The sequence below is a fragment of the Peromyscus californicus genome, unplaced genomic scaffold (assembly GCF_007827085.1).
Source record: "Peromyscus californicus insignis strain IS unplaced genomic scaffold, ASM782708v3 Scaffold_11__1_contigs__length_118956290, whole genome shotgun sequence".
Classification (NCBI taxonomy): Eukaryota; Metazoa; Chordata; class Mammalia; order Rodentia; family Cricetidae; genus Peromyscus; species Peromyscus californicus.
Window position 1 is genome coordinate 98,531,747 of NW_026294402.1, and position 26,769 is coordinate 98,558,515.

At 43.8% G+C, this 26,769-nt stretch overlaps 1 protein-coding gene and 1 long non-coding RNA gene across 5 annotated transcripts in view; one reads left to right on the top strand and one right to left on the bottom strand.

The window, feature by feature from the left end:
• LOC128097910 (uncharacterized) overlaps positions 1-16,707 on the bottom strand; it is a 119,879-nt gene extending 103,172 nt beyond the window's left edge. The window contains exon 1 of the long non-coding RNA XR_008214018.1: positions 16,621-16,707. This is a non-coding gene — a long non-coding RNA (uncharacterized LOC128097910). The remainder of the gene's footprint in view (positions 1-16,620) is intronic.
• A 274-nt stretch (positions 16,708-16,981) lies between these two features.
• The window catches only part of Nphp3 (nephrocystin 3), a 39,327-nt gene continuing 29,539 nt past the window's right edge, over positions 16,982-26,769 (top strand). Inside the window, exons 1-5 of one of the 4 annotated variants that reach the window (XR_008214020.1) lie at positions 16,982-17,439; positions 18,984-19,109; positions 20,047-20,197; positions 22,644-22,796; positions 24,819-24,952. Coding sequence is in view for 3 of the 4 variants with exons in the window: in XM_052718804.1 (XP_052574764.1) it covers positions 17,059-17,439; positions 18,984-19,109; positions 20,047-20,197; positions 22,644-22,796; positions 24,819-24,952 (945 nt within the window). In the remaining variant the exon portion in view is untranslated. Of the gene's footprint in view, positions 17,440-18,983; positions 19,110-20,046; positions 20,198-22,643; positions 22,797-24,818; positions 24,953-26,769 lie in introns of those variants that run through there. The other 3 variants (XM_052718804.1, XM_052718790.1, XM_052718796.1) reach the window with 3 other exon arrangements.

Sequence of the window (26,769 nt, forward strand, 5' to 3'; positions counted from 1 at the left end):
TTAAATATTCAGACTGTAGAAGAATCTTAAAATTCTTGCAGAGAAAAAAAATGAGACAAATAAAACAGAGTGAAAAGGTCACACATATATTTAACCAAAGAACCAGAAGAAGAAGAGGTAGGGAGTGTAGTGAAAAACAGTATGTGAAGAGGGGTTGGCTGAGAATTTGCAAAAATCGTCAAGCTAAAATATCAAACCAAATTCCAAGCAAGATGCCCATAGTCTGAAAGTGAGAGCTAACAAGAAAATAAAAAAAGCACCCAAGAGAGAGAGAGAGAGAAAGAAGCATTAGCTTCAGGGACTCAGCAGCAAGACTTAGGGATGCCTATCAAACAGAAGTGATGAAAGTTATAGGATTGAGACTTAGCCTGTTCAAAATAATGAGGGGAGGAAAAAGAGAACTGCCAGCCTAGAGTCCTACAGTCAGCGAAAACATGCTCCAGGAAAAGTAAGTGAAATAAAGAGAATTTAAGGCCAACAAAAGTGGATGTGTAGACTTTCACTGAAATGCTACAGGTACACAGATTTTCAGGTACACCAAAATGGCCCCAAATGAAGCAGGGAAATGTTGCCAAAAAAAAAAAGGAACAACCACGCAAAGAGGGGTTGGCCATAAATATGAATGAGTCTTGACACTCATATAAAGATGATTATAGCATAGGACTTAAGATTATTATAGAGCTAAGATGTATCACAGCAAAAGCAAACACACACACACACACACACACACACACACACACACACACACACACACCAATGGAAGTGGGGTAAAGAAAGGTTACATTTTCAAGTTCTATCATTGCTGAGAAGAGCTCAAATGTTGGTAGCTCATGGTACACTCAAACAAACCATGGGCGCAGGATGAGATGGCTGGGGGAACAACGGAGGAAAACAGGAGTGTGCAGTGAGCTAGCGTACAGAGGTAAAGTGATAGTTTAACACCGATGGTTGATCTAGAGGAAACCAAAGTGCTGTGATGGCTAGTGTTGTCAATGTGACAGAATTTAAGATCACCTGGGAAATAAGCCTCTCAGAATACCTGTGGAGGATTATCCTGATTGCTTTATTTGAAGTGTGAAGACATGCCCATTCTAGGCAGTCCCATTTCCTTTGTGGGATTCTGGATTAGATAGGTAGAGAGCTGAGCAGCTGCTCTCTGTTTCTCAGCTGTGGATACAATGTGTCTGTCCAGCTGCTTTAAGGATACAATGTGTCCAGCTGCTTTAAGCTACTGCGTCGACTTCCTTCCTGACACAATGGACTGTGCCTTGAACTGTGAGTTAAAATAAAACATTTCTCCTTTAAGTTGCTTCTTGTCAAGATACTTCACCACAACACCAAGAAATTAAACTAAGACTTATCTATTAACTTTTTTCTTTTCCTTTTAAACAGAAGCAGAACTCTAGAATTTGTTAGATGTATGCATGAGAGAAGAAAGGAAGAGAGAGAGAGAGCAGTTAGTATTGATAACAAATATTCAAATATATTAACATATTGACTTATATAAACATTGTGTTTAAATCAAGGAAGCTACAGAAGAGAAATTACCAAAGTTATAACTTTCTGATAGAGCTCATAAAATGTGGGAAATATTTCTAAGAAAAGAAAAGGAATTTCAGAAACATAGCTGGTTCTGGGAAAGCCAATTTTCTCCTAAAAGCCGAAACCTTCAGAATAATTTAATGTTGTCAGGAGCACAAAATTACTTTTCAGGCAATGATGGGAAGCCTGAAGTTTTATTTCTTAAGGTAAAGATGAATCTAATTTACTCAAAGGATGTTTGTTTCTAACCCAAGGAAAGAGGACTTGATAATGTGTGTCTGTCCTCTGAGGCTTCACTGTAGCAATGTTCTATGACACTGTACTAGAATTAAAATTGTTTATGTATTAGTAATTGAATCTCCTAGAATAGGGTTCAAAAGCAAGGTTTTACTTCAATCTATCAAAATCTCTTAGAGAGAGTTATATTCCTCCCTCCCTTGACGTGACTGGAAGTAGCTGACATCCCAGATGTTTCACACACTGAAATTTCAAGGTAATTGAAAGTGTTCTGATGAAGGGCCACTAGTATATTTTTAGAGAAAACATAGCCAGGGAAGGTGGTTCACACCTATAACCCTAGCATTGAGAAGGCTGTATGGTGATATTTTAATTGTACTGAGATGTGATTTTATTTGTATGTTAATAAATAAAGTTACCTGGGGGTCAGAGCTAATAGCAAGCCATAGCAGAAACTGGGCGGTGGTGATGCACGCCTTTAATCCCAGCTCTTGGGAGGCAGAACTAGGCAGATCTCTGTGTGTTCAAGGATACAGCCAGCATGGAAACACATGCCTTTAATCTCAATACCAACCATTGAAGACCTGGAGGTCTGTACAGACAGGCAGTGATGAGGAGGTCGTGTGGTTGGGTTTACAACCAATGAGAAGGCAGAATAGAAAGTCTATAAAAAAGACAAACAGACAGGAAGTAGGTCTCTTGCTGAGGAAGATAGCAGCGACAGTGAAGGGTAAGGTTTTTTAGCTCTTAGCTATCGCTCTGACCTCTTGGGCTTTCATCTTTGCATTGGCTCTGTGTTTCTTATTTAATAAGACGGTTACATCTACAAGGCTGAGGCAAGGGCATTGCTGCAAGTCTGAAAGCAGACTGGGTAAGATAATGAGTTCCATGTCAGTCTGGGCTAGAGTGAGAGCCTGTCTCAAAAATCCTTTAAAGCAGAAAACGAACAATCTTAAGTGATAAACAGCCTGCCACAGAAGGAAAAACAAGGAAATATTTAAGTGAGTCAAAGTTTCTCCTGGGGTGAGTCTGCTCTTCTCTTGTCGGTTTTTTGTTTGTTTTTGTTTCATTTTTTAATTCCCCCTCCATCCACTGGAGTCTGGTTGACTACACTTAAAGAAAACTGACTCTCCTGCCCTAGAAGCCTCGGAAGCCATCAGTCATCAATGGCTTCTCAGTCGGGGAGGGGGGCTGATAAGGCCCTCCCTATCACTGCTGGAATGGTGATTGCCTTGATTCTCCATGAGTTCATGAGCCTAGAAGGCAGTTTTGATCCCAGCCTCCTTGACCTCTGGCTCCAAGGACCTTTCTGCCCCATTGTCCACGTCCCTAAAGAGAATTATGAGTAATCACGAAGGATGGAAAGTAACCCGTATGAGACATAGAACAAGGCCAGGGCAGTGGACTTGAATCTCCAAACCTCATTCTAGAGACCGGACATCTCATGAATGTGCATAAATGGGCTTGAGTGGATGTCATTAGATCCTACTGATAGGTCACAAATGGAGGTAGGTTACTAGGCTTGAGGGTTAAGACTGTTGCTGCTACTTGGGGGGACATAGGCTTTTGCCAGGTATAATGTGAGTGTAAGTGGACGTTGTGTGGAAGAAGGCACTTGACAAGGAGCAAGACAAGAATGAAGAGAGGGATGAAGGTCAGTAGGTGGCTGGATTCAAATCTCACCTATGCACACATAGCAGCTGACCTCACAGCTAAAGATAGAACCATACAAAGCCCAGAGGAGCTGGGAAATGCAGGGGGCACAGTTTGGGGGAGAGTTCAGAGTCCCACTGAGTAGATGAAACTTTAATTATAGGTAATAAAAAGAGATTAAGCCAACTATTCCCTATGTGTTTTTACAACCTGTAATTTTGTACTATCAATTAATGCTTCTTCAAGGCGAAAACTGGATTCTCTTCTGGTCATGTTTCCTCCACCGTAGAACATAACCTTGCCTTCCACTTTCAGGGTGGTGTTTGTGTGTGGGTAGGGAGTGTTGCTTTTTCATTTTGTATATAGGTTTTTGAGGGTTCACTTTGTAGCCCAGGCTGGTCTTCTACTCGGGATCCTCCTGCCTCAGCTCCCAGAGCGCTGGGTTCCACACGGGCACACACCCTTGCCATAACCTGCTTTGGAGTGCCTCCTTGTCATTTGCCTGGTTTGGTTTCTATCGGATTCGGTTTGGTAACTAATTCTGGTATTAGTTGTTACCTTTTTGTTGTTGCTGTTGTGACCAAGTCACTGAAAAGAAGCAACTCAAGGAGGAAGGGCTTATTTTGTCCCAGGATTTAAGAAGGGATACATGGAATCATGGGAAAAGCAGCTGGTCCAAGAAGCAGAAAGCAGTTAGGAAGTGGACCCATGCTGTGAAAATCTCAGAGTCACCCAGTGATCCATTTCCTCCTGCAAGTCTCCACCTCCTAAAGGTTTGACAACCTTCAGAAACAGCAGCTCCTCCTGAGGACAGTCCAAACCCGTGAGCCTTTGAAGATAGTTCACACTCAAACCACAATAAATGGTTATGTCTACTAAAGTGATGTTTGGAGGCAACTCAGATGCTACCAAAAGGAAACTGGAGAAAGCACAAAAAAGTGGACAGTCCTCCTGTGTTTACAGGAATTAATAGTTAAAATGTTCATAATGACAAAAAGCAATCTGCAAATATTACATGACCCCATTAACACTCCACTGACTCCTCACACAAGTAGAAGTTGGGGGGGGGGGGATCCTAAGAGCCATGTCATACCACACAAGACCCCCAAAGCCAAAGCTATCTTAAACAAAAAGACCAAAGCTGGAGGCATCATGCTAATGGATTTCAAAATCTGTCATGAGGCTAGAGTAATCAAAGCAGGAAGATGCTGGCATAAAAATAGGGATGTAGACAATGGAACAGAATGGAAAGCCCAGAAATAAACCCATGAGTTTACAGTCCTGGCTGCTGACAAAGGTGCCAGAAACACACAGTAGGGAGAAAGCAATCTCTTCGAGAATGGAGCTGGGGAAGCTGGATATCAGCATGCAGAAGTAATGAGATTGGATCCTGCCACACCACACGTACAGAAATCAACTGGAAATGGGTAAAGACTCAAATACAAGAACTGAAGCTGTACATCAGTGAGGAAAGGGAGGAAAGCTCCTCGATGTTGCTCTGGGCACTACCTTTTCAGTCAAGGTATAGGCAACAAAAACAAATGGAGACAAAGGAGGTTACCGTTATCACCATTACCGGAGGGGAAGATTTCTGCAGAGCAAAGGAGGCCATGAGGAGAGTGAATCCAGCAGCTAGGGAGAGACTGCATGTGCAAACTGCACATCTGCAAGAGGTTAACGTCCTGAATAAACATGGAAGCCAACTCAACAGCAAGATAACAAATCGCCTGCTTTTCAAACGAGCAATAAACCTAAGCAGATAGTTCTCAGAAGAAGACCGACGGCCGAGAGGTGGGTAACAAATGCTCCACGTCACTAATCAATAGGGAAAGCCAGCGGAGAGCAGTGCAGGAGCCTCTCACATCTGCTGGGCTAACTGCCACTGAAAAGATGACAGACAAGTGTTGGCAAGATTGTAGAGAAAATGAAGTGCTCACACACTGCTAGTGGGATGCAAATTAGTGTTCCCATCATGGAACCCGGTGCTGAGGTTGCTCAAAACATTAAAAATAGAATGGCCATATGATCCAGCCATCCGACTATTGTGTGTATACCAAAAGGAAATGAAATCAGTATGTCAGAGAGACAGCTGTATGTCCATCTTATGACATTACTAATAATAGCCATGAAATAGAATCAACCTGGGTGTCCAGACAGAAGGACAAGTACCACATGGTCTCACATGTGGGATCTGAAAAAGAACGGAAGGAGAAATCACAAGGTTTCTTCAGAAAGAAGAATGGACTCATGAAGGTGGAGTCATGGGCAGGGATTAGAGAGCCACTGGTCAATGGATACCAATTTTCCGTTAAGCTGGAGTAATAAATTCAAGAGACCTATTATGTTATGATGACTATAATTAGCAATGTGTTATATGTTTGAAAATTGCTAATAGATTACAAGTATTCTCAAAACAGAAAATGTATGTATATATGTTAATTAAATATATATAGCCAGCCATTCCATAACATATACATATATCAAGATAGCATGTTGGGCAAAATTAATATACACAATTTTTATTTGTCAGCTAAAGATTAAGAAAAAGAAGGCAAGCTGGGTGGGGTTGGTACACAACTCTAATCTCAGCACTTAGGAGGCAGAGGCAGGCAGGTCTCTGTGAGTTCGACACCAGTCTGGTCTACAGCCTGGTTGGAGTTCCAGGACAGTCAGGGCTATGCAGAGAAATCCTTTCTCAAAAAACTAAAAAAAGAAAGAAAGAGAGAGAGAAAGAAAGGAAGGAAGGAAGGAAGGAAGGAAGGAAGGAAGGAAGGAAGGAAAAAAGAAAGAAAGACAGCAGACAGAAAGAAAGAAAGGAAGGAAGGAAGGAAGGAAGGAAGGAAGGAAGGAAGGAAGGAAGGAAGGAAGAAAAATGATGTTTGCTGCCTTTTAACCTCAGAATTCAACAGACCCATCTCTGCAGAATGGTCATTCTTGTGTTCAAAATAGAATAGCCAGAACCAGCGAAGAGATGCTATTTTAGGATGCTGTTGTCTAAGTGAGGGATGCAGATACTCCAGGGTTCTGTCAAAGGGGCTGAATCCTAGTGGACTGGCAATCAAGGCATCTCTCAGTCTTCTGAAGATGGAATGCATGTCAGTGTTGTCTCTTTTTCATTGGGGTTTCCTGGCTTTATCTCCTGATCCACCTCTCGGATACTGGGATCACAGGTGTGTACCACCACATCCAGCTCCGTGAAGATCCCCTTCAAGGAGCCTGGCAGGCAGCAAACCTGGACAAGGAGCTGACTGAGATGTCACCTCAAGGGCAGATGCAGTGCTGGGTTCTCAGAGTCAATCCGTGAAGAGCATGCATCTGTGCAATATGTACAGGGATGGAGTTCCAGTGGTTTTCATTCTGCACTTTCTGTCTAGAGTATTTATTCAGCTCTGTGCTGAGTCAGCCACAGGCTACTTGCTTAACTCGGTTTCCCTGGAAATATGCTGAAAGTACTAAGCAGTTCTGTTGGGTTGGGGCGATGGCTCCTGAGTTAAGTGCTTGCTGTGTGAATACAAGGGCCTAACTCCCATCCCCAGCACCCATGGTAAAGCTGGATATGGCAGTGCGCCTGTGATCCCAGCCCAGAAGCAAGAGGATCCCCGGGACTTGCTAGCCAGCCTGTCTAACCAAATTAGCAAGCTTTAGATTTAGTGGAGAACCTTATCTCAAAAAAGAAGGTAGACTTGGAGCACATCTTCATTATCCATTCTTTTGCTGGAGGATATCTCGGCTGGTTCCTTTTCCTTACTGTTGTAAACAGAGCTAAAGTAAACCATGGGCTTGCATGGCTTGGGATGTCTTTGGGGTATACCATCCAAAAACACTGTAATGACATCTAATACCTTGCATGCTGATTTTTTAAATTAAACTAAGGTGATGCATGATTCAAGGAAGATACCTGCCATCAACCTCTGGCCTCTGCATGTACACACACTCATATGCTCACACAGAGAAAAAGGTTCTTAAATTGACTATCCAACACATAACACATATTAAAAACAAAATCTATCAATTCATGATAATAAGTATTAAAATTTTATAGTCATCCAACATGTGGACCAATGGAATCGAATTGAAGACCCTGACATTAATCCACACACCTATGAACACCTGATTTTTGACAAAGAAGCCAAAACTGTACCACGGAAAAAAGAAAGCATTTTCAACAAATGGTGCTGGCATAACTGGATATCAACATGTAGAAGGCTGCAAATAGATCCATATCTGTTGCCATGCACAAAACTCAAGTCCAAGTGGATCAAAGACCTCAACATAAATCCTGTTACACTGAACTTGATAGAGGAGAAAGTAGGAAGTAGTCTTGAATACATTGGTACAGGAGACTACTTCCTAAATATAATAACAGTAGCACATACAGAGAGCAAAAATTAATAAGTGGGACCTCCTAAAACTGAGAAGCTTTTGTAAGGCAAAGGACACAGTCAATAAGACAAAACAACAGCCTACAGAATGGGAAAGGATCTTCACCAACCCCACATCTGACAGAAGGCTGATCTCTAAAACACATAAAGAATTCAAGAAACTAGACATCAAAATATTGAACAATCCAATTAAAAAATGGGCTACAGAGTTAAACAGAGAATTCTCAACAGAAGAATCTCAAATGGCTTAAAGACATTTAGGGATTGCTCAACATCCTTAGTCATTAGGGAAATGCAAATCAAAATGACTCTGAGATACCATCTTATACTTGTCAGAATGGCTATGATCAAAAACACTGATGACAGTTTATGTTGGAGAGGATGAACACTCCTCCACTGTTGGTGAGAGTGCAAACTTGTACAGCCACTTTGGAAATCAGTATGGCGGTTTCTCAGAAAATTGGGAATCAATCTACCTCAAGACCCAGCTATACCACTCTTGGGCATATACCCAAGGAATGCTTAATTATACCACAAGGACACTTGTTCAACTATGTTCATAGAAGCATTATTCATAATAGCCAGAACCTAGAAACAATCTAGATGCCCCTCAACTGAAGAATGTATAAAGAAAATGTGGCACATATACACAATGGAGTACTACTCAGCAGTAAAAAACAATGATGTCATGAAATTTGCAGGCAAATGGATGGAACCAGAAAATACCAACCTGAGTGAGGTAACCCAGACTCAGAAGGACAAACATGGTATGTACTCACTCATAAGTGGATACTACATGTAAAGCAAAGAATAACCAGACTGCAAACCACAGCTCCAGGGAGGCTAGCTAACAAGGGAGGACCCTCAGAGGGACTCATGAATCGCCCAGCGAAGGAGAAATAGATGAGATCTACATGAGCAAGCCGGGGGTGAGGGAGGGTAATAGAGGGCAAGGGATAGGGGATAAGAACATAGGGGAATGGGAGGTTCAAGCTGGAACAGGGACAGAGTGGGAGAGCAAGGAAAAAGATACCATGATAAATGAAGACATCATGGGAATAGAGAGAATAACAGAGTGCTAGGGAAGTTCCCAGGAATCCACAAGGATAATTCCACCTTAGACTACTGGCAATACGAGAGGGTGCCTGAACTGGCCTACTCTGGTTATCAGATGGGTGAATACCCTAACTGTCATCATAGAGCCCTCATCCAATGACTGATGGAAGCAGATGCAGAGATCCACGACCGATGCCAGTCGTTGAGAGAGAGGAAGGATTCTATAAGCAAGGACATTGAGATCATGAGAGGAAAATGTATAGAGATGGCCAGCCAAACTAGTGGAAACCAATGAACTGTGGACCAATAGCTGAGGAGCCCCCATAGTACTGGACTAGGTCCTCTGGATAGGCAAGACAGTTGTTTAGCTTGAACTGTTTAGGGGACCCCCAGGCAGTGGGATTAGGATCTGTCCCTGGTGCATGAGCCAGCTTTTTGGAGCCCAGTGCCTATGGTAGGACACTTTGCACAGCCTTGGTGCAGGGAGGAGGGGCTTGGACCTGCCTCAACTGAATGTCCCAGGCTCTGCTGACTCCCCATGGGAGACCTTGCCTTGGAGGAGGTGAAAATGGGGGATGGGTTGGGAGGAAGGCTAGGGGGCGGGAGGAGGGAGGAGAGAGGAGAGGGAGATCTGTGGTTGGTATGTAAAATGAATAGAAAGTTTCTTAATAAAAAAATTTATAGCCATGAATGGAGACTACCTAAATGTTAAATCCTCTTTTTGTTAAACTCAACCATTTTAACACACACATTACTTGTGAAGAGATTCAATTTTTGTTTGTCTATTGTAGACAGGACGTCAGCCAACTCTTAGTATTGTACAGTGCTACCTCGTGGCTTCCCCTCCTCCTCTGCTGTTTTCTTCAATCATTTCCCTCTGAAGAAGTCGGAAAACAGGGTAGGTTGTGCCGATGTAGAAGACATCCCCAACACCAGGCTTTGTACAGACATCTCTCCCTTCCCCCATCCTCCTTGAGACAAGGTCTCATGAAGTCCTATATTCACCCTTAGGGTGTAAAATTACAGGCGGCCGACACCACACCCGTTTTTGAGGTGCTGGGGATCAAACTCAGGGTTCACGAGTGCTAAGTCAGCACTTTACCAGCAGCTGAGCTATACCAGCCCCAAATGAGCCCTTTCTTCACAGTTCCTATAACCGGAACCTAAGCTTTCCACTTGGATCTTTTATATTTTGTGGGTAGTTATTCAGATACTGAGAATACAATACTATGCCAAGGCGGGCCTCATCTACATCCTCCTAAAAGAGACAGTTAACTTTTTGGGGGGCTTAATGGTTCCTTCAGTCAAAAGGAGGGTTTTGCTTTGTTTTGTTTTGTTTTTATTCAGTTGCATGAGCTCTGCTTATAAATATTTTGATTTAGTAAATTTGATGTATGTTGAAAACTCAAAGTATTAACCAGTGCCGTGAACAGTTCTGAAAGCCATCCAGGCTTGAGTAATGTTCCTCTCTGCAGGTCAGGACTCAAGCTCAGCTCCAAGCTTAACCCACCCAGCCCCTTGTGATTGCACATAAAGCTTTATTGGAATATAACCATGCTTTCCTTTTGTGTATCGGGTAGGCCTATTTTGTGATTTGATGATGAAACTTAATCATTATGGCAGAGACCATATGACCCTAGAGGACTTAAATATTTCATAGCTATTTTTTAAAAAGCCCTGCTCTTGTCTGTTGCGTACCTACTTGCAGAGTCATGTTATTATTTCTGATGGAAGCTAAGTGCAGCAATGTAGTCATTGGTGACTAAAACACCACCCTCGCTGGATCCTTTACAGTCACCTTTGCATCAGAAAGATGATCTTTCTGAAGCACGCAATTTACCAGCCAAGTTGCTTTTTCCTAAGTTATACTGCCACCTACTGGTAGAAGTGTGAAATCACCCATAGATGAACAAATCCTCTATGAATGCCCCGAATTAGAGTCTTGCTTATGGACTTTGTAATAAGGGGCCTCACTTCCGAAAATGAAAAAAGACTAAAGTGATTAAATGATAAGTTTTTCTAAGCTGTTTCTCTATAAAGACTCCATTGTGGCATTTCCAGACCATGAGGCACTTGTTCCAAGGTGATGTGAACATTGGTGATAAAGACAGGTGCCTCTCTTTAAGGTTCAAGTGAAATGCTATTGGAGACATAAAAATTTCAGAATCATTCCCTATCTCAAGCTGATGAAAGAAAATAATATTTAGAGAGAGAGATGCTAACTAAAGGGGACGGTGCACACGTTAGCAATCAGAAGGCAGACAGCAGAGATGAAACCATTGGTTTTCTGCCTGGACTACGGACTAAAATGCTCTATGGAGCTTTTAAGATGCAATGATGTACAGACCCCATTCCTTGGAGGTCCTGATCTAATGCGTCTGGGTTGAGGCCTGGACATCAGTTTTCTTTTTTTCAAGTCCCCCAAGTGATTTTAAACGGTAGCAAGGCTAAGTCCTTACTCCTCTAGAGCAGTGGGTCTCAAATGATAGGATATATTCCAGTCATCATGTTTCCCTGTTCTATCCTGCAGAGTGCAATTCATAAGCTCTGTGGTGGCCGCTGGGTAGCAGATCCCTACTGAGCTTCAAAGCAATGGTGTGGGTGACGTCTGGGGACTATCCTACTAAAATCATGAGGACTTAAGTCATTCCTAGCCACACTTTCATACAAACTCATGGTGCTGAGCTTGTGAAGTAGGTGTGTATCACCTGGGAGCTAACTGAACATGAAGACTGAAGGGCCCAGTCTCGGAAACCCAATCTCTCTCCATTTCTAACAAGTACCCCCAAGTAATTCATTCACCATTTCTTTCTCTTTTTTTCTTCTTTCTGTTTTTTTCCTCCCTCCTCTCCTCCTCCTTCCTGTGTGTGTGATAGTCTTACACTGTACTCAGGCTGGCCTGGAACTCATGGCAACCTTCCTACCTCAGCCTCCTTACCACTTGGACTTCAGTCCTAAACCACAACACGCAGCTGTCCCAAGAAATTTCAAAATTCAGAATCTGAGAACCAGATACACAGTCTCATTTTTTCTGAGTCATGTTTTGAAGAGTGGCATCACTGTCTGTTAATTTGACATGCTATGCAAATCACATGAAAGCATTTTTTTTTTCTTCTTCAGGTGTGAGAACAAATTATTCCAAAAGTTCGAGGCTGGAAGGAAAATCAGTTTCCTTATATTCCTGACTTCCTGGATTTCGAGTGGCTCTGCTCACTGTGGGGTGTACTGAAGTCACTTGGCACCCAGATAGTAAGTGGGCTGCTCCAAACTGGAAAGATGGCTTTATCACACAAGGCTTGGGAAGGGTGGCTGCAAGTCTGGGCCCAACTGAGACTGCCACCAGCACAGGAACTCGCCAGCATGGCAGTCTTTTTGTAGACTCCCAGAGAGTTCCAGGATACTATAAATGGAGTGGCCATTCTCCTGGAGACTCATCTTAGAAACTGTAACAATATCACTTCTACTATGGTTTATTGGTCAAGTGGCCCCATGAAGACTCCATATGCTGCTCACCATGTGCTGCACTTTGGGGCTAACACTCTGATGTTGTTGCCTGTAATTCTCCATGATTTTTGAACAAAGGCATGACATTCCCTCTTTGGCACTTGGTCCCACACATGTAGCCCTCCTTGTCTTAAACGGTATCTTTCAATGGGCGAAGAATTAAAAATGTCTGTAGCCAGGGCAGGTATGGTGAAGCACATCTGTAATCGAAGCACATTGGAAGTATCAAGTGGAGGAAGTGAGTTGAAGACCAGGCTGGGCTACGAAGTGAAACCCAGTCTCAGAGTGTCGCCTCATAAGCTATCTTTTTAATTACACTGTGGCACGCATTTGTAAGTCAAGGAACAATTTTCAGGAGTCAATTCTCTACCTCGATGATGTGAGTCTCAGGAACTGAACTCAGGCCATCTCTCTCAGCAGCAAGAGCCTTTGCCATGTCTCTGTCCCCAAAGCATCTAGCTGCAATCAGTCACAGGCTACCTGCCAGAGATTTTACTCCTCACTGTATCTTTATGTTCAACGTTATGCTTCAAAATGCAGAATAAGGTAGGTAGGTTCTATTAAGCATTAAGAAAAGGAACAGATTATGAAACTGAGATTGGACTATATTTTTGCCATGCCTTAGGATTAATAAACATGGTGGAAATCTACTACCCTATCATACCGGGTCCCTGCTAGCCCCTGCACATGGTCACCTTTGGCTTGCTCACTTGGTTTGCCCATTTTGACATTGATCAGTGCTTATCCAAGGTCAACATGAATATATGTATAGTTACTTGATGAGAAAGACGATGTCTTTGTCACTGTCTCCATAGATGCAGACAGCTTCAGGGTCTCGGCAAACCTAGATTTCAAAGAAAGTGTTCATGTTTGGAATGTGAATCTACAAAGCCATTTGACGGTATTTAAAGATGGGAGTGACAACTAGTCTAGTCCATGAGTTCTGTGAGAACTGAGGTCCTAATAGGTCTTCTCAGATCAGCAGTTATGTGCACGACTTTATATGTTTGGAAGAGATCCAATAACAGATGATATAGCAACAATAACAACCAAAAATTACCCAAAAAAATCCCTAATTAGCAAAATGTTGTATTACTTTTCTCATTGCTCCAACAAAATACCTGACAAAGAGTAAGTTAAGGAAGGGAGGGAGGGAGGAAGGGAGGGAGGGAGGGAGGGAGGGACAAAGAAAAGAAGGGTGGGTTTATTTTGGCTCACTGTTGTGCGGTATTTTTATTGTGTTCTGACAAATAAAGTTTGCTTGGAGTCAGAGGGCAGAGCTAGCCACTAGCTGACCAAAATTAACCATAGAGGTTTGGAGGACTGTAGACAGAGGAGACAGGAAGTAGTAAGGTGGGGCTGAGAGAGGATCCCTTTTGGACAGAGGAACAGAAGAGGTAGAAGGTGACTGGTGGCTGCTTCCTGATTCTTTGATTGTTCCGGTTTTTACCCTGATAGCTGACTTCAATTTTTTATTGATAAAGATTAATTAAATTAATGCTTCAGCTCACAGCTTGAGAGAATAGTCCCTCATGGCAGGAAGGCAAGAATGCTGTCCACATTGCATCTATGGCCAGGAAACAGAGAGAGATGGACCCCGATGATCCAGTTGCTTTCTCCTGTGCACTCCTTCTGGGGCCCCAGAGGGTGGAATGGTAGTGCCCACATTCCCCTGTGGTCAGTTCAACCTCTCTGGAAAATGCCCTTACATCCATGCCAGGGGTGTGCCTCCTAGACGATTCAGAATCCTGTCAAGTTGACAGTGGAGATTAATCATCGCAAATGTAGGTGCAACTTTCGCAGAATGGAGTTAGGAAAACGGTACTTGCAGAGTAGGCAACGATTGTTGAAACTGTTGGCGTGGGGGTGAACTTAAACAGGTATGCTTATCCAGCATTCTGGATAACTGTCAGAGAAGGAAGCTACCTTTTGAAGAAATGGGAGTTAGCAACCTTGTCGGTGGCAGAAGGAAAGTGGTCCAACAAAGGCGAAGTACATGTCAAAGAGGATGATGAAGGCAAAGTAGAGATTGGTTGATTTGGGGCTCTACGCAGGATCTGAACTCCCACAGTGTCATCAATTAGTGTAATTCTTTTCTGTCGTTTGTTGGAGGAGGTGGGTGAGGGCTAGTATGTAGCACACTCATAGATGTCTTCAGCTGAGCCACATTCCAAACATGAACACTTTCAAATGAATTGTCAGCTATCTAGAAGATGGGACAGAGGTGTGGGACAAATCAGTTGTGTTTGCCTAGCATGTCTAAAGCACTGGGTTTGCTCCCCAGCCCTGCATAGAGAGTCATGGTGTCACCTCGCTGTAGTCACAGCACCTGGGAGGTGGAGGCAGGAGGATCAAAAGTTTAAGGTCATCCTTAGCTACAAAGAAAGATTGAGAGCTGACTGAGCTACAGGAGACCCTGTCTCAAAAAGAAAAGGAAGGAAGGAAAAAGAGAAGAAATCTAGAGAATGGTCTTTAAATCTCTGATCTATGTTGATGGAACTGACATCAGAAATTAGCAACTAGAAAAGATTTGAGAATGTAGGGAATTCTTTGGGTACTATGGTAGAGGAAATGTTTCCCCTTAGAAATCTCATGGAACTACCTGGAGAAATTAATATGTAATCCTTCAACTCAGAAGAATACAAAGGCCAGCAGAATATCTAAGGAGTCAGAGCCAAGATGACCAGCTACTTTGTTGGAAGAAGTTCAGGAGCAGTTGTTCATAGGTTAGAATGGATCAGCATTCCCAGAGTTCTTTGGAGGAAAGTCTATTTGCTAGGTGGTAGATGGGATGAATGAAGAGTTTCACACTTCAGCTGCTGAAAATGCTGTTACAGACCATTCTCAGCCATCAGTCTCCACCAGCTAAAGATTGCAGCTGACTGGCTTAAGTGAAGTATGAAGTCCTAGCGCCCAAACCAACTTAGGACAACTCTACAGGGCCATCCCAGCTTTTCAACTCTGTGCAGGGATCACTGAGGTCCTTGTTAGGAATGCAGCACAATGCAACCTCTCCTCCTGTCCAGTCTCACCGCTTCCCTTTCCTTAACCCAGGTGCCAACCCCAGCACTCCCTTGTAGACATCTTGTATGGTTATCTCAGCTTTCCAAGAAACCCGACAGTGCCTGTGGATCAAATGGGACCCTATGATCAAGCGAGTCACCAAAAACATGCATAGGTCAGCCCAAGGGCTCTGCATGGACAGATGCTTAAAACGCCACTAGATTCCTTGCAGCGTGGGGGGGGGGGTAAGTAAGAGCTGCAATAAAATTGTATCACCCTTGGGCAAGGGGACTTCCAGTAAGGAGAAAATGACGACAGATCGGAGAGCGTGGCTGTCATTTAGAAGATTTTCAATACTCCCTAGGAAGGAAAGGGCATGTATAAAGAGCACCAGCGCCCAGCTCACAGTGTCTGTCAAAGCCATTTCTGCCCGTTTTGTCCCGTCTAACCTTGGGCACTAGTCTAGGGTGGGTAGGAAAACAAGTTAGCAGACCAAGGGCAACCTGGAACAGAATCTAAAAAGATAGCAAGTGTTCCCTTCCTGCAGACGCTATAATTATAATTTCCTTTCGTCTGGCATACGGTCCCCAGCGTTTCAGTTGCCAGGCGTTATAAAACCTGAGTTTATCAAAGGATGGTGGTCTCAGGTGGTGACACTTTGTAGTTCTTTCCTGGCTGGCATTATTTATTACATGCATACTGAGAGACACACTAGGCACTGAACTGCCTCTAGAGAGGAGCCCGCTAGCCAGGCACAGCAGAGACAGCAGCGGTGGAGCAGGGCCAGGTGCGTTGAGCGATCTAGTTCTCACAGAGGAAGCGAAGTAACTCCCTTCTCGCTTTTAGGCTAGGGCCTAGTCTGGAGTCCTCCCTTCTGGATGACCCGGAGTATAGCTCCTCTCCTGGTCCCGCCCCCAGCTCTCAGGCCTGCCAGCTCCGGTCCGTGGTACCCACTCCGCTCTTCCCCATTCTCCTTCCTTGCAACCCTCCCTCGATCCGCCCCTCTCTCCAGGGCCCCATGCTGTCCCGTAGAAGCCCTAGCCTTGCTTGACCAGCCTTGCCCATGAAAACTGGCTCCGCCCTCTGGGTGCCGCTCTTTTCCCCTGGCCACGCCCCCTCTAGCTGTCACGCCAGGACCCTCTCTCCGACTCTGACTCTGCATCCCTGCCACATTACTCCCCACTTGCCCGGTCATGCCCCCAAAACCTGCTCCCACCCCTTCTCTGAGCCCCGTTCTTCTCACCGGACCACGCCTCCTCTCACTGCCACGTCCCACCCCTCTCTCCAGACTAGGTCTCCTCCTGTAGCCGCATCACCTCCTACTTGTTTGTTCCCACCCCTAAGATCTGGCTCCGCCCCTTCCTGGACGCCCGCTCTTCGACACCACGCCCCCTCTCCTTGCCACGCTCCGCCCCTCTCCTCTTCTCGCCAGGCCCCACTCACAAATGCTCGGCTCCCCTCCCTCCTCAATGCTCGCCTCCCCTCCCCAGCCCCCCGCCCTCCCCACCCCACCAGCTCGGCCACGCCCCAAAAGCTAGACCCCGCCCCCTCCTGGCCCCGCCCTTGCTTCCTGGTCACACCCCTCTCGCCGCGCTCCGCCCTGCTGGCCAGGCCCCGCCCTCCTGGCTCCACCTCCTCCCGGGACCCAGCAAGCCAGCCGCCGCGGCGGGCCGTGGGCATCATGGGGACAGCCTCGTCGCTGGTGAGTCCCGCTGGCGGGGAGGTGATCGAGGACACGTACGGGGCAGGCGGCGGCGAGGCCTGCGAGATCCCTGTGGAGGTGAAGCCCAAGGCCCGCCTGCTGCGCAGCTCGTTCCGCAAGGGAGTGGGAGCCGGGCCCGGGTCGCTGCCTCGCGCAGCGGGCGGCGGCGGGCTGCTGGGAGCCAGCTTCAAGTCCACCGGCTCGTCCGTGCCAGAGCTGGAGTACGCGGCAGCCGAGTTCGAGCGGCTCAAAAAGGAGTATGAGATCTTCCGGGTCAGCAAGAACCAGGAGTTGCTGTCCATGGGTCGCCGAGAGGCCAAGCTGGACACCGAGAACAAGCGGCTGCGGGCGGAGCTGCAGGTAATGCGGGACAGCGCATCCGCAGCGGGAAGCGCTGGGGAAACTGAGACCCGGGTGTGCTGCTCAGCCGCTTGGTGGCACCACCATCCTGCACCAGCTACAAACCAAGTTGTTTTCCAAGTTGGACAGAAGCTGCTCCTCGTTTATGAGGAATCATTATTTGAGTCCAAACTAATTTCTTATCAGCATATCCCCCCTTTCAATTTCCGGTTCATTCATTTAGATACCTTGAATCAATCAACCCACCTCCTGAAGCCGCAAATGCCACACTGTGGTGAAACTTCACACAACTCCTCCCAGTTTAACATATCTCCAAGATGGAACTCTTGGCTCAGTTTTTTTGTGACGTCCTGCAGATCTGGGTTTTAATGATATGATAGGAATTCTTCTGGAAACCTCCTGATTTCACCGTTTTTTAACTGCTGTGGTTGAAAACCGTCCTTGAGGTTACTCAAGTTCCCTTAGTCCCTTTGGTGAATCGACTCAACATTATTGTAGTGCTTTTCTAGGCCTTCTAACATATCGGCTCTAATTCCTTCAGAAATTTCGGATTCAAAATTTCTCAGAGCCAAAAGTCTGGAACTTTATGCCAGGGGCTGGGAGCGTCTCTGATGGTCATTTGTTTATTCCTTTCTTTTCCGTGGGAGAAGTCTCTGACAGCCCAAGAGCTCCAGGGCCCATCGAAGTAGGAATTAGATAAACAGCACAGACTTATTTATGTAAAAGAAGGCTCCTACCTTCTAGTCGGGCATCACTTTTTATGGAGTCCTTCATTATCTGGTGTGCTATCAGCATATTATCTGGGAAGATGTTCCTACCAGCCCCTGCTACCCTCACTTTCTACTGGTTGTCCAATGCCCTTGCCCGGGTAGAGTGGACCCGTGCATTTCCCACGTCTGACTGATTTCATGTGTGCACCACTGCCCACTGAGAGCCGTGTGAGACAGCAGGTAGAAAGGGACAAGATGAAGAAGCCAGTGCACAGAGGGCTGACAGACACGCAGTCACAGATTACTGGTCAGCAGTCCCAATTCCTTGCATAACCTGTTGTTCCTTTCTTACCTGCATAGTCTTGAGAACACCTTTCCACATTTATTTCACTCAGCCATGTTGACATTTACTGGAGGCCAGCCATGAATCCAGACTGAATGGCTCAGGGGACAGTACAATGATTAATATATCATGCCAAGGAGCACAGAAACTTTCTTAGTTAATTATTCTTCAAGCTAAGCCTTACAAATTGCATTTCTTATTCTCTTAGAAAGTCTGAGGCATAGAAAAATTTGGGAACTGGTGCAGTATTTCAAAGAAAAAGTGTTAATTTCCATTAAAAGCTCATTGCTGAAGAACCTATTTGGTCAGATTCAAACATGTTTGCATTTTTTCTATTTTATGTGAATAAAATGACAACATAGACCTGATTGATAATTGATAAAATAGTGAGTAGAATATTAAAAACCCTAACATGTGTAACATATATATCAGAATTTAAAATGTGGATGAAAGTCTGTTTTCATTAAGAGATAACTGGTGAATTATTCCAGGCACTTCAGAAAACTTATCAGAAGATACTTCGGGAAAAAGAGGGTGCATTGGAAGCAAAATACCAAGCCATGGAGAGAGCAGTTACATTTGAACATGACAGAGACAGAGTTAAAAGGCAATTCAAGGTAAGTTCCTTATATTTATATCCCTACCCCCTCACCCCCCACACCCGCAAAGTGTCACAGATTAAAAACTATTTTTAAAAAAGTTCATTTGAGCCAGGTGTGGTGGCCCAAGCCTTTAATCCCAGAACTCAGGAGGCAGAGACAGACAGATCTCTATGAGTTCAAGGCCAGCCTGCTCTACATAATGAGAGCTTGTCTTGAAAAACACAACAGAAAAAAAGTTAATCTGATATCATGATAAACAGAGATCAATTAAGTAACACACCTGAAGGTCCTGAGAGCTAGAGAAGAAAGCAGCATTTCGTGTTTTCAGTTAAATGCTGTTTATTTGATAAAGAGATGTGAAAGTGAACGTTTTCGGTGAGATATTGAAAGATGAAAGGATGGATCTTTTTCATTTTTATTTTTAAGTGTGTGTGTGTGTGTGTGTGTGTGTGTGTGTGTGTGTGTGTGTGTGTGTGTGTAGGCACACATGAATGCGGTGCCTGTGGAGGCTAGAATTGTAGGATCCCTTGGAGCTGGAGTCACAGATCATTGTGAGCCACTTAACATGAATGCTAGGAATCAAAACACAGATTTGATTTCTGCAAAAACAGTATGTACTTTTAACCTCGGTACCCTCTTTCCTGCCTCTAAGATGTGTTTCTTCAAGAGATGATACATTTGGAAATATTTGGGGATATTCTGTTCTGCATTTGGTATGAGGGAAACAAGTTTGTTAGATGTCACACAAAACACACGTCCGCGCTGCTAGACTTCCAGTGGGTTCAACTGTGAAATAATAAGAGAAAGGTCTGGAGACATCATCTCAGAGGAGACTGAGAACCAGATGAACATTGACTTTATGAATCAATGGATTTTGTCACCTCGGGAAAGTTGGTGACACAACTTTGTGATTATGAAAAAAGTCTCAAAACTAAATTCTACGTTTTAAAAGATTTTTAGGGAGACCAAAGAAAATGAGATACAGGACTTACTGAGGGCCAAGCGAGAGCTGGAAAGCAAACTCCAGAGGCTGCAGGCTCAGGGCATCCAAGTTTTTGACCCTGGGGAGTCTGATTCGGATGACAACTGTACAGATGTCACAGGTAAACACACTTCATGTCACCTTACCCTGTCTGCAGAGCCGTAGTGATGCTCAGAATCTTTCATTCTCTGTGAGAAGGATTAGTACCTGCACTGCTCTTACAAATAGAAGAGACCTTCCAGTGTCTCTCTTGGCTGTTAGGATCTCCTGTCCTTGAAGTGTATGATGTTGCAGGCTAGGCTTCCTCTGGTCATCATTCTCTGCCCATGGTGTGCATGTGCACACTCTCTCTCCACACTCCTACCCCCACCCAAAGTACCCACTGCAGGTCACATCTACATTTTCCCCAAAGGAAAGAAGAAAGGAGAGCATGTGAGTTTTTTTCTTGTTGCTATGACAAAATGCCTGGCAACAGACTACTTAAAGAGGAAGGTCTTGTTCCCACTCACAGTTCCAGGGCCACAGTCCATCGCTGCAAGAATGTCCCAGCACCAAGAGCATGAGGCAGCTGATCCCGTTGCATTCACAGTTAGGGAACCCAGAGTGATGAATCCTGCACTCAGCTTGCTTTCTCCTTTCTACGAGGTTTGGCACCCCCAGCCAGTAGGCATGGTACAGCTCACATTTAGGGTAGGTCTTGCCACCTCATTTAACCCCCAGTCTAGATGACCCTCTCAGATATGCCCAGAGGTTTGTCTCTTTAGTGATTCTAACTCCTGTCAATTAAGCAATCAAGATTAACCATGCAGGCCTGTAAAGTGTCTCCAGGGTGTAGAGGCACTATCACCGGGGCCTGATGACCTGAGTTCTATGCTGGGATCCCACAAGGTTGCAGGAGAGAACTGACTCCTGAAGCTGTCCTCTGACCTCCACACATGTGCCATGGCATGTGCATTCCTGTACACACACACACACACACACACACACACACACACACACACACACAGAGAGAGAGAGAGAGAGAGAGAGAGAGAGAGAGAGAGAGAGAGAGAGAGAAATTTGAAAAACTATTTTTAAAAAATAGCATCAAGGGTAGACACCTTGCTTTTCCTGAAGGCACAACCTGAGATAGATCTCCTCTGCTCCAATGTCCCTGGCCAAAGCCAGCCCTAGGAAGATTGGAAAGTATAATTAATAGCCAGGCAGACATGTGTCCAACTTTAATGTGAAGGGGGATATGCATACTGGAATTATTTTCCATACAGTGATGGATTCTTTGCAACTTTGTGCAATGTGTATTTCACTGTTTCCAATGTAGTTTTGTGAGTCACTCAAAAAGTTTCAGTTTTATATAGGCATATAAAACATTTTTCTAGCAAGAAAGAAAAGCCTGAAATCACAGAATTGAAGGCATTTTCCGTGTTTCAAGAAAGTATTAATCAACTGTGATTAGTATGAGGTTAAAAAAAAGCTTTCTGTAGGTGTAAGGAGAAAATGTTGTGGTCCTCTTGTTTATAAGGGTGGTGTTAGAGTCTTACAAAGGGATGTATTTGGGAGTAAGATACAGCAACTGGCAGTTCCTGCCTGATTTTCATTTTATTCCCATTGGTTGTGATGAGCATTTTGTGAAAAAGATGCAATGATCCCAACTGGCCAAGAGCAGCTGAGAAAGTGCCTCCTGCTGTCACATTAGGCTTACTGATGGCTTCCATATTGGCTTGTTCAAATGTACAATGTATCAAAGCTACTGTAATTGTCTTGGCAAGTTAACAGAACCAAGTCAATGCTCCTTTCTTGGTCTTTCTCATTGGTACATTGATTTAAACCTGAAGGACACAAGCTATCAGTGCCCTGTTGACAGTCTCCCTTCAGAATCCCTTCACAAGCTCAGCATGGTTGCATACACCATTAATCTCAGCGCTCAGGAGGCAGAGGCAGGTCGAGCTATGTGTGTTTGAAGTCAGCCTGGTCTACATAGTGAGTTCCAGGACTACATCTCAGGGGGAAAAAAAAATCCCTTTACATTTTAACTGATGTGTAAATGTCCAATTGCAAGTTGATTTTTAGAATTGTTTCTGGAATTTTTAAACTGCCTCTTTAATTTATTTCTTTTGTGTATATGTATGTGGGTATGCATGTGTGTGCATGTGGGTGGGGGTGCATGTGTGGAGGTCTGAGGACAGCCTGTGAGAATCAGTTCTCTCCTTCGGCCAGTTGCACTCCAGGCATTGGACTCAAGTCCTCAGATTTGGTGGCAAGTGCCTTTGCATCCTGAGCCACCTCACTTGTCCTAAACTGCCTCTTACTAAAATTCCTTTGTTTCTTTTTCTTTTTTCCTATTTTAATCTTTTGTTTGAATTTGAGATGATAACCTGAATCATGTTAACCAGAACAGCAGTGTTTTGCCAAAAGTCAGTGCCAAAATATGTTGAAAACCATTATTTGAATGCCTATTTTATTTATAAATAGAATATCTTGACATGAGAAATTCTATTTGACATATGCAGTGAGTTTTTAAATATTTAGTAACTTGGTTCTTATGAAATTCCAATTCCTTGTTGCAACAGCTACTGGAACCCAGTGTGAATACTGGCCCAGCAGAGCCTTGGGAAGCGAGCCGTCCATAGGCAGCATGATCCAGCTCCAGCAATCCTTCCGAGGCCCTGAGTTGGCCCACAGTTCTATAGATGTGGAGGGACCCTTCGCAAACATCAACCGAGGTAACCTGTCCCTTGCCTGGTGGCTGTGACTGTTCATATTCTAGAATCTTGTGCACATAACATTGGTGTTCTGGCACCTTCCATTGGCAAGCCAGCATGCACAGAGACTGCACCTGACCCAGCGGAGGTTACATACTTTTCATCAGGATAACATGAACCTCCTACCATCCTGGCCACCCCGGTTCTAGCAGCTATGCTACTCTCAGAATTCACAGGTGCCCTTGGTGAGCCACAGGGCTAGGATGTAGCTTAACTGAGAAGCCATATTTTTATATTGCGTTCTTGTCAGATATTTCTTAATATTATACATCCCAGGGGCTCAGGAGAGAGAACTACTAACGGTGAGGACTGTTTTTGGGAAATAGAATCTCAGCATATGGAGCTCTATAGTCCACTTGCCTTAATTCCTCTGGCATAACATCCTTTATACCCAGCTTCAGTTCTGTTCTCGTGCCTAGCTTCTTTCTTGCCTGATTTCTCTCTATATTTATCTACTTCTCCCTCTAAGTCCTATCTTAATTCTCTTAATTGTCTTAATTCTGCCTCATCTAGGTCCTTTTCATCTTGTTCTTACCCAGCTAGTACTTCCCCATCTGACTTTTCATCTTCCATCTTGTCCACACGTATTCTCTGGTCAAAATCCTCCTTATCCCTCCCTGTTCTCTGTCTCTCTGTCCTCTCAAGTTCTTACCCATCTAGTTCTTCCATTCTCTTTTCTCTGCTCCGTCCTCCCGTGCCCTGGGAGTCCCGGTATATATACACTTACAAGCAGTAATCCCTTGGCAGTGCAAAGCCAGGCTTCCAGGGTCAAACAGAGGGGTGATAAGAATCACATAGAGGGGCAATAACCATTAATTATCATTTGCAACCCAAAAAGGAAGTGACCAATGGGGAATGAATTAACTAAAGGCTAAATTTGGGTAATATCTAAGAAGAGGGATCTTATGTGCCCAACTATAGTCTTAAACGTGATTGGTAGAAAATGTTAAGAATCTGTAAGTTGCTAGGTCAATGGGAGAAAATAAAATTGTCTTCTTTTTTCCTGTGGCTCCTATCTGTCCAAGCTATCTGCCGTTTTTCTGCAGGGTGGGGGAAAGTGTGCTCAGTCGCTAGGCAACCTGTGTATAGCTAGATGCCTCTGGTGATAGTTAAAGGGAGATCTGGAACTAGAGGTAAGATTTGGGGAAGGAGGAAGTTAAGCTTAATTGGCACATCTGCCAGGCTTTCTCCAACAGGTAGTCTGAACACTTAAGTCTCCTCCGTCTGGGGATGGACCTGGCCGGATGCTGTCAATGACCATAATTACAGGGAGGCTTAAACTGGGGTTCTGGCTGAGCATAGCTGTCAGCGCACAAGATTATCTAAATATTCCTTTAGTATAGGGGAAATGGTGCCCAATAAATGATGGAAAAGCTACAATAGCACATGAGAAACTCATAGCAGAAAATGACTGATAATCAAAAGCCAAATATCACCATGGCTCCTTGAGCCTCAGCTTGACCTCTGGAAGGCCCTTGGCTACTTCCAGGTATTAGCTTTGTCATAATCAGCTGAAATCCTACTTTGTATATTTTTGTGGCTTGCAGCAATATTTCATATTTTTTCCTTCCCACTAATAGCATAAAACTAGTTTTCATTTTACACCATTCTTAAACTCTCTTTTTCAGCCTCATTGGAGTTCAAGAATGAGAAGGCAAAAATGGCATCACCTTGGGAATGTGGGCTCCCTTCCAGTGGCAGAGCAACCGAGTAGCTCACGAAAAATAGAACTGGAGCCACTACCCTGGGGATCCATTGTTCTCCAGGGGAGACCACTGCATTCATTTCCTCAATCCCAGAGGAGAATATGAGGCTAGAAATTAATTATCTTCTGATGCGTTGTTCTAGCTTTGTTAATGTTAAAACATGACAGCAGGTTCTAGTCTATGTCTGTTACGTTTGTTTTCTTAGACTTACTTAGAATTACTTTGTCATTTGTATTCTGATAAATTTTTCATCAATTTATGGAAATTTTACTTCCAGATGACTGGGACACTGCTGTGGCTGGCTTATTGCAGGTCACCCCCTTGTTCTCACACTCTCTGTGGAGTCATTCTGTCAGATGTTACCTCATCTACACAGACGAAACCCAGCCCGAAATGGAACTTTTCCTTAAGGTGAGAATATTCATACATTGTGTATTCACTCCTTGAGACTACAAAGTCTGGGGCTGGAGAGATGGCTCAGCAGTTAAGAGCTCTGGCTGCTCTTGCAGAGGACCCGGGGTTGTTTCCAGTACCCACACAGAGACTCACAAGTGGCTATAATTCTGATTCGAGGGCATTGGGTGCCCTCTTCTGGCCTCTGTGGCACCAGGCATGCACATAATGCACATACACACATGCAGGCAAACACCCATATGTATAAAATAAAAATAAATAAATCTTTTAGAAAAAGAAAGAAAAGAAAATACAAGTGAGTAGCTGAGGTAGTGGCATATGTCTGTAACCTCAGCACTCAGGAGACATAGGCAGGAAGACTACAGTGAGTGGGAGGCTAGCCTGGACTATATGGTGAGATCCTATCTCAAAACAAAATACAAATTAATATTATATTCAGAATATAATTGCATTTAAACTAAGTAGCTCACTACCTATGAGATTATCCAGGAAACACTGGGCTTTGCTTATGATGCACTTTGGTTCAGTATTCGCGGTGTAAAGACAGACATTGTGTGAAGGCTTCTAGTTTTTATTTAATTTACTAGTAAAACAAGGACAGGAGCAAAGGCATGAAGATGAAATTAAGATGGTGGAACTTTCTGGCTTTTTTCCCCGTTTACATTTAATTTTATACTTAAAATATATCATTAACATTCCAATATCTTAGTGGTACACTCCTTTAAACCCAGAACTCCGGAGGCAGAGCCAGACAGATCTCTGTGAGTTCAAGGCCAGCCTGGTCTATAGAGTAAGTTCTAGGACAGCCAGGGCTACAGAGAGAAACCCTGTCTCAAAAGAAAAAAGAAAGAAAGAAAGAAAAGATGCCATGTAAAAGTGCATATAGTTAAGAATTTATAGATATACATATATGGTTTATATAAATAAAAATATAGTTAAGAATTAAGTATTAAAATGACCTTTTCATATTTCATTAGCTATTCTCTTCAAAGTTTAGGCCCTTCATTGGCCTTGTCTGATTCAATTGCTGTCCTTAAAGCTGTTTCAGATAATACCAAAGTTTAATCCTTATCACGACTTTGAACTTCTCAAGGCAACCCATGGAGTTATTCTAAAGTAAAATTAGGGCTCAGTGAGTTACTGCCTGTGGCCATTTCTGGTTTGCTACCTGATTTCATATGGTCTAGAGCTAACTAAGATTTGATTTTACATCTTAAATCAGTGGTTCTCAACTTTCCTAATGCCACCATCCTTTAATACAGTTCTTCATGTTGTGGGGAGCCCCCAACCATAAAATAATTTTTGTTGCTACTTTATAACTATAATTTTGCTACTTTTATGAATCATGATGTAAATATTTCTGGAGACTGGTTTGTCAAAGGGGTCTTGACCCACAGGTTGAGAACCAGTGTTTTGAATTATTGGAAAAAGGAAATATAAGAAGATTACTTTGTTACGTGAAAATTATATGAAATCCACACTTTAGTATCTATAAAAAAGTGTTATTGGAACATCCCCAGGCTTGTATGCATGTGTGTGTGTGTGTGTGTGTGTGAGAGAGAGAGAGACAGAGAGACAGAGAGACAGAGAGACAGAGAGAGGGAGCTATGACTGCACTACCAAAGCAGTTAATTGGGATAGAAACCAAATAGATTTAAAAGGTTCCTGATTAAACATTATTAATTTTGAAAAATATTTGCCACCTGACCTTGTGTATGAGAACTCTATCTCCACTGTCTCAAATGCATTTTAAACACATCTGCATGCCCTAGGATAAACTGGCTATAAATTCACGGTCTGCAGATTGTTAATAG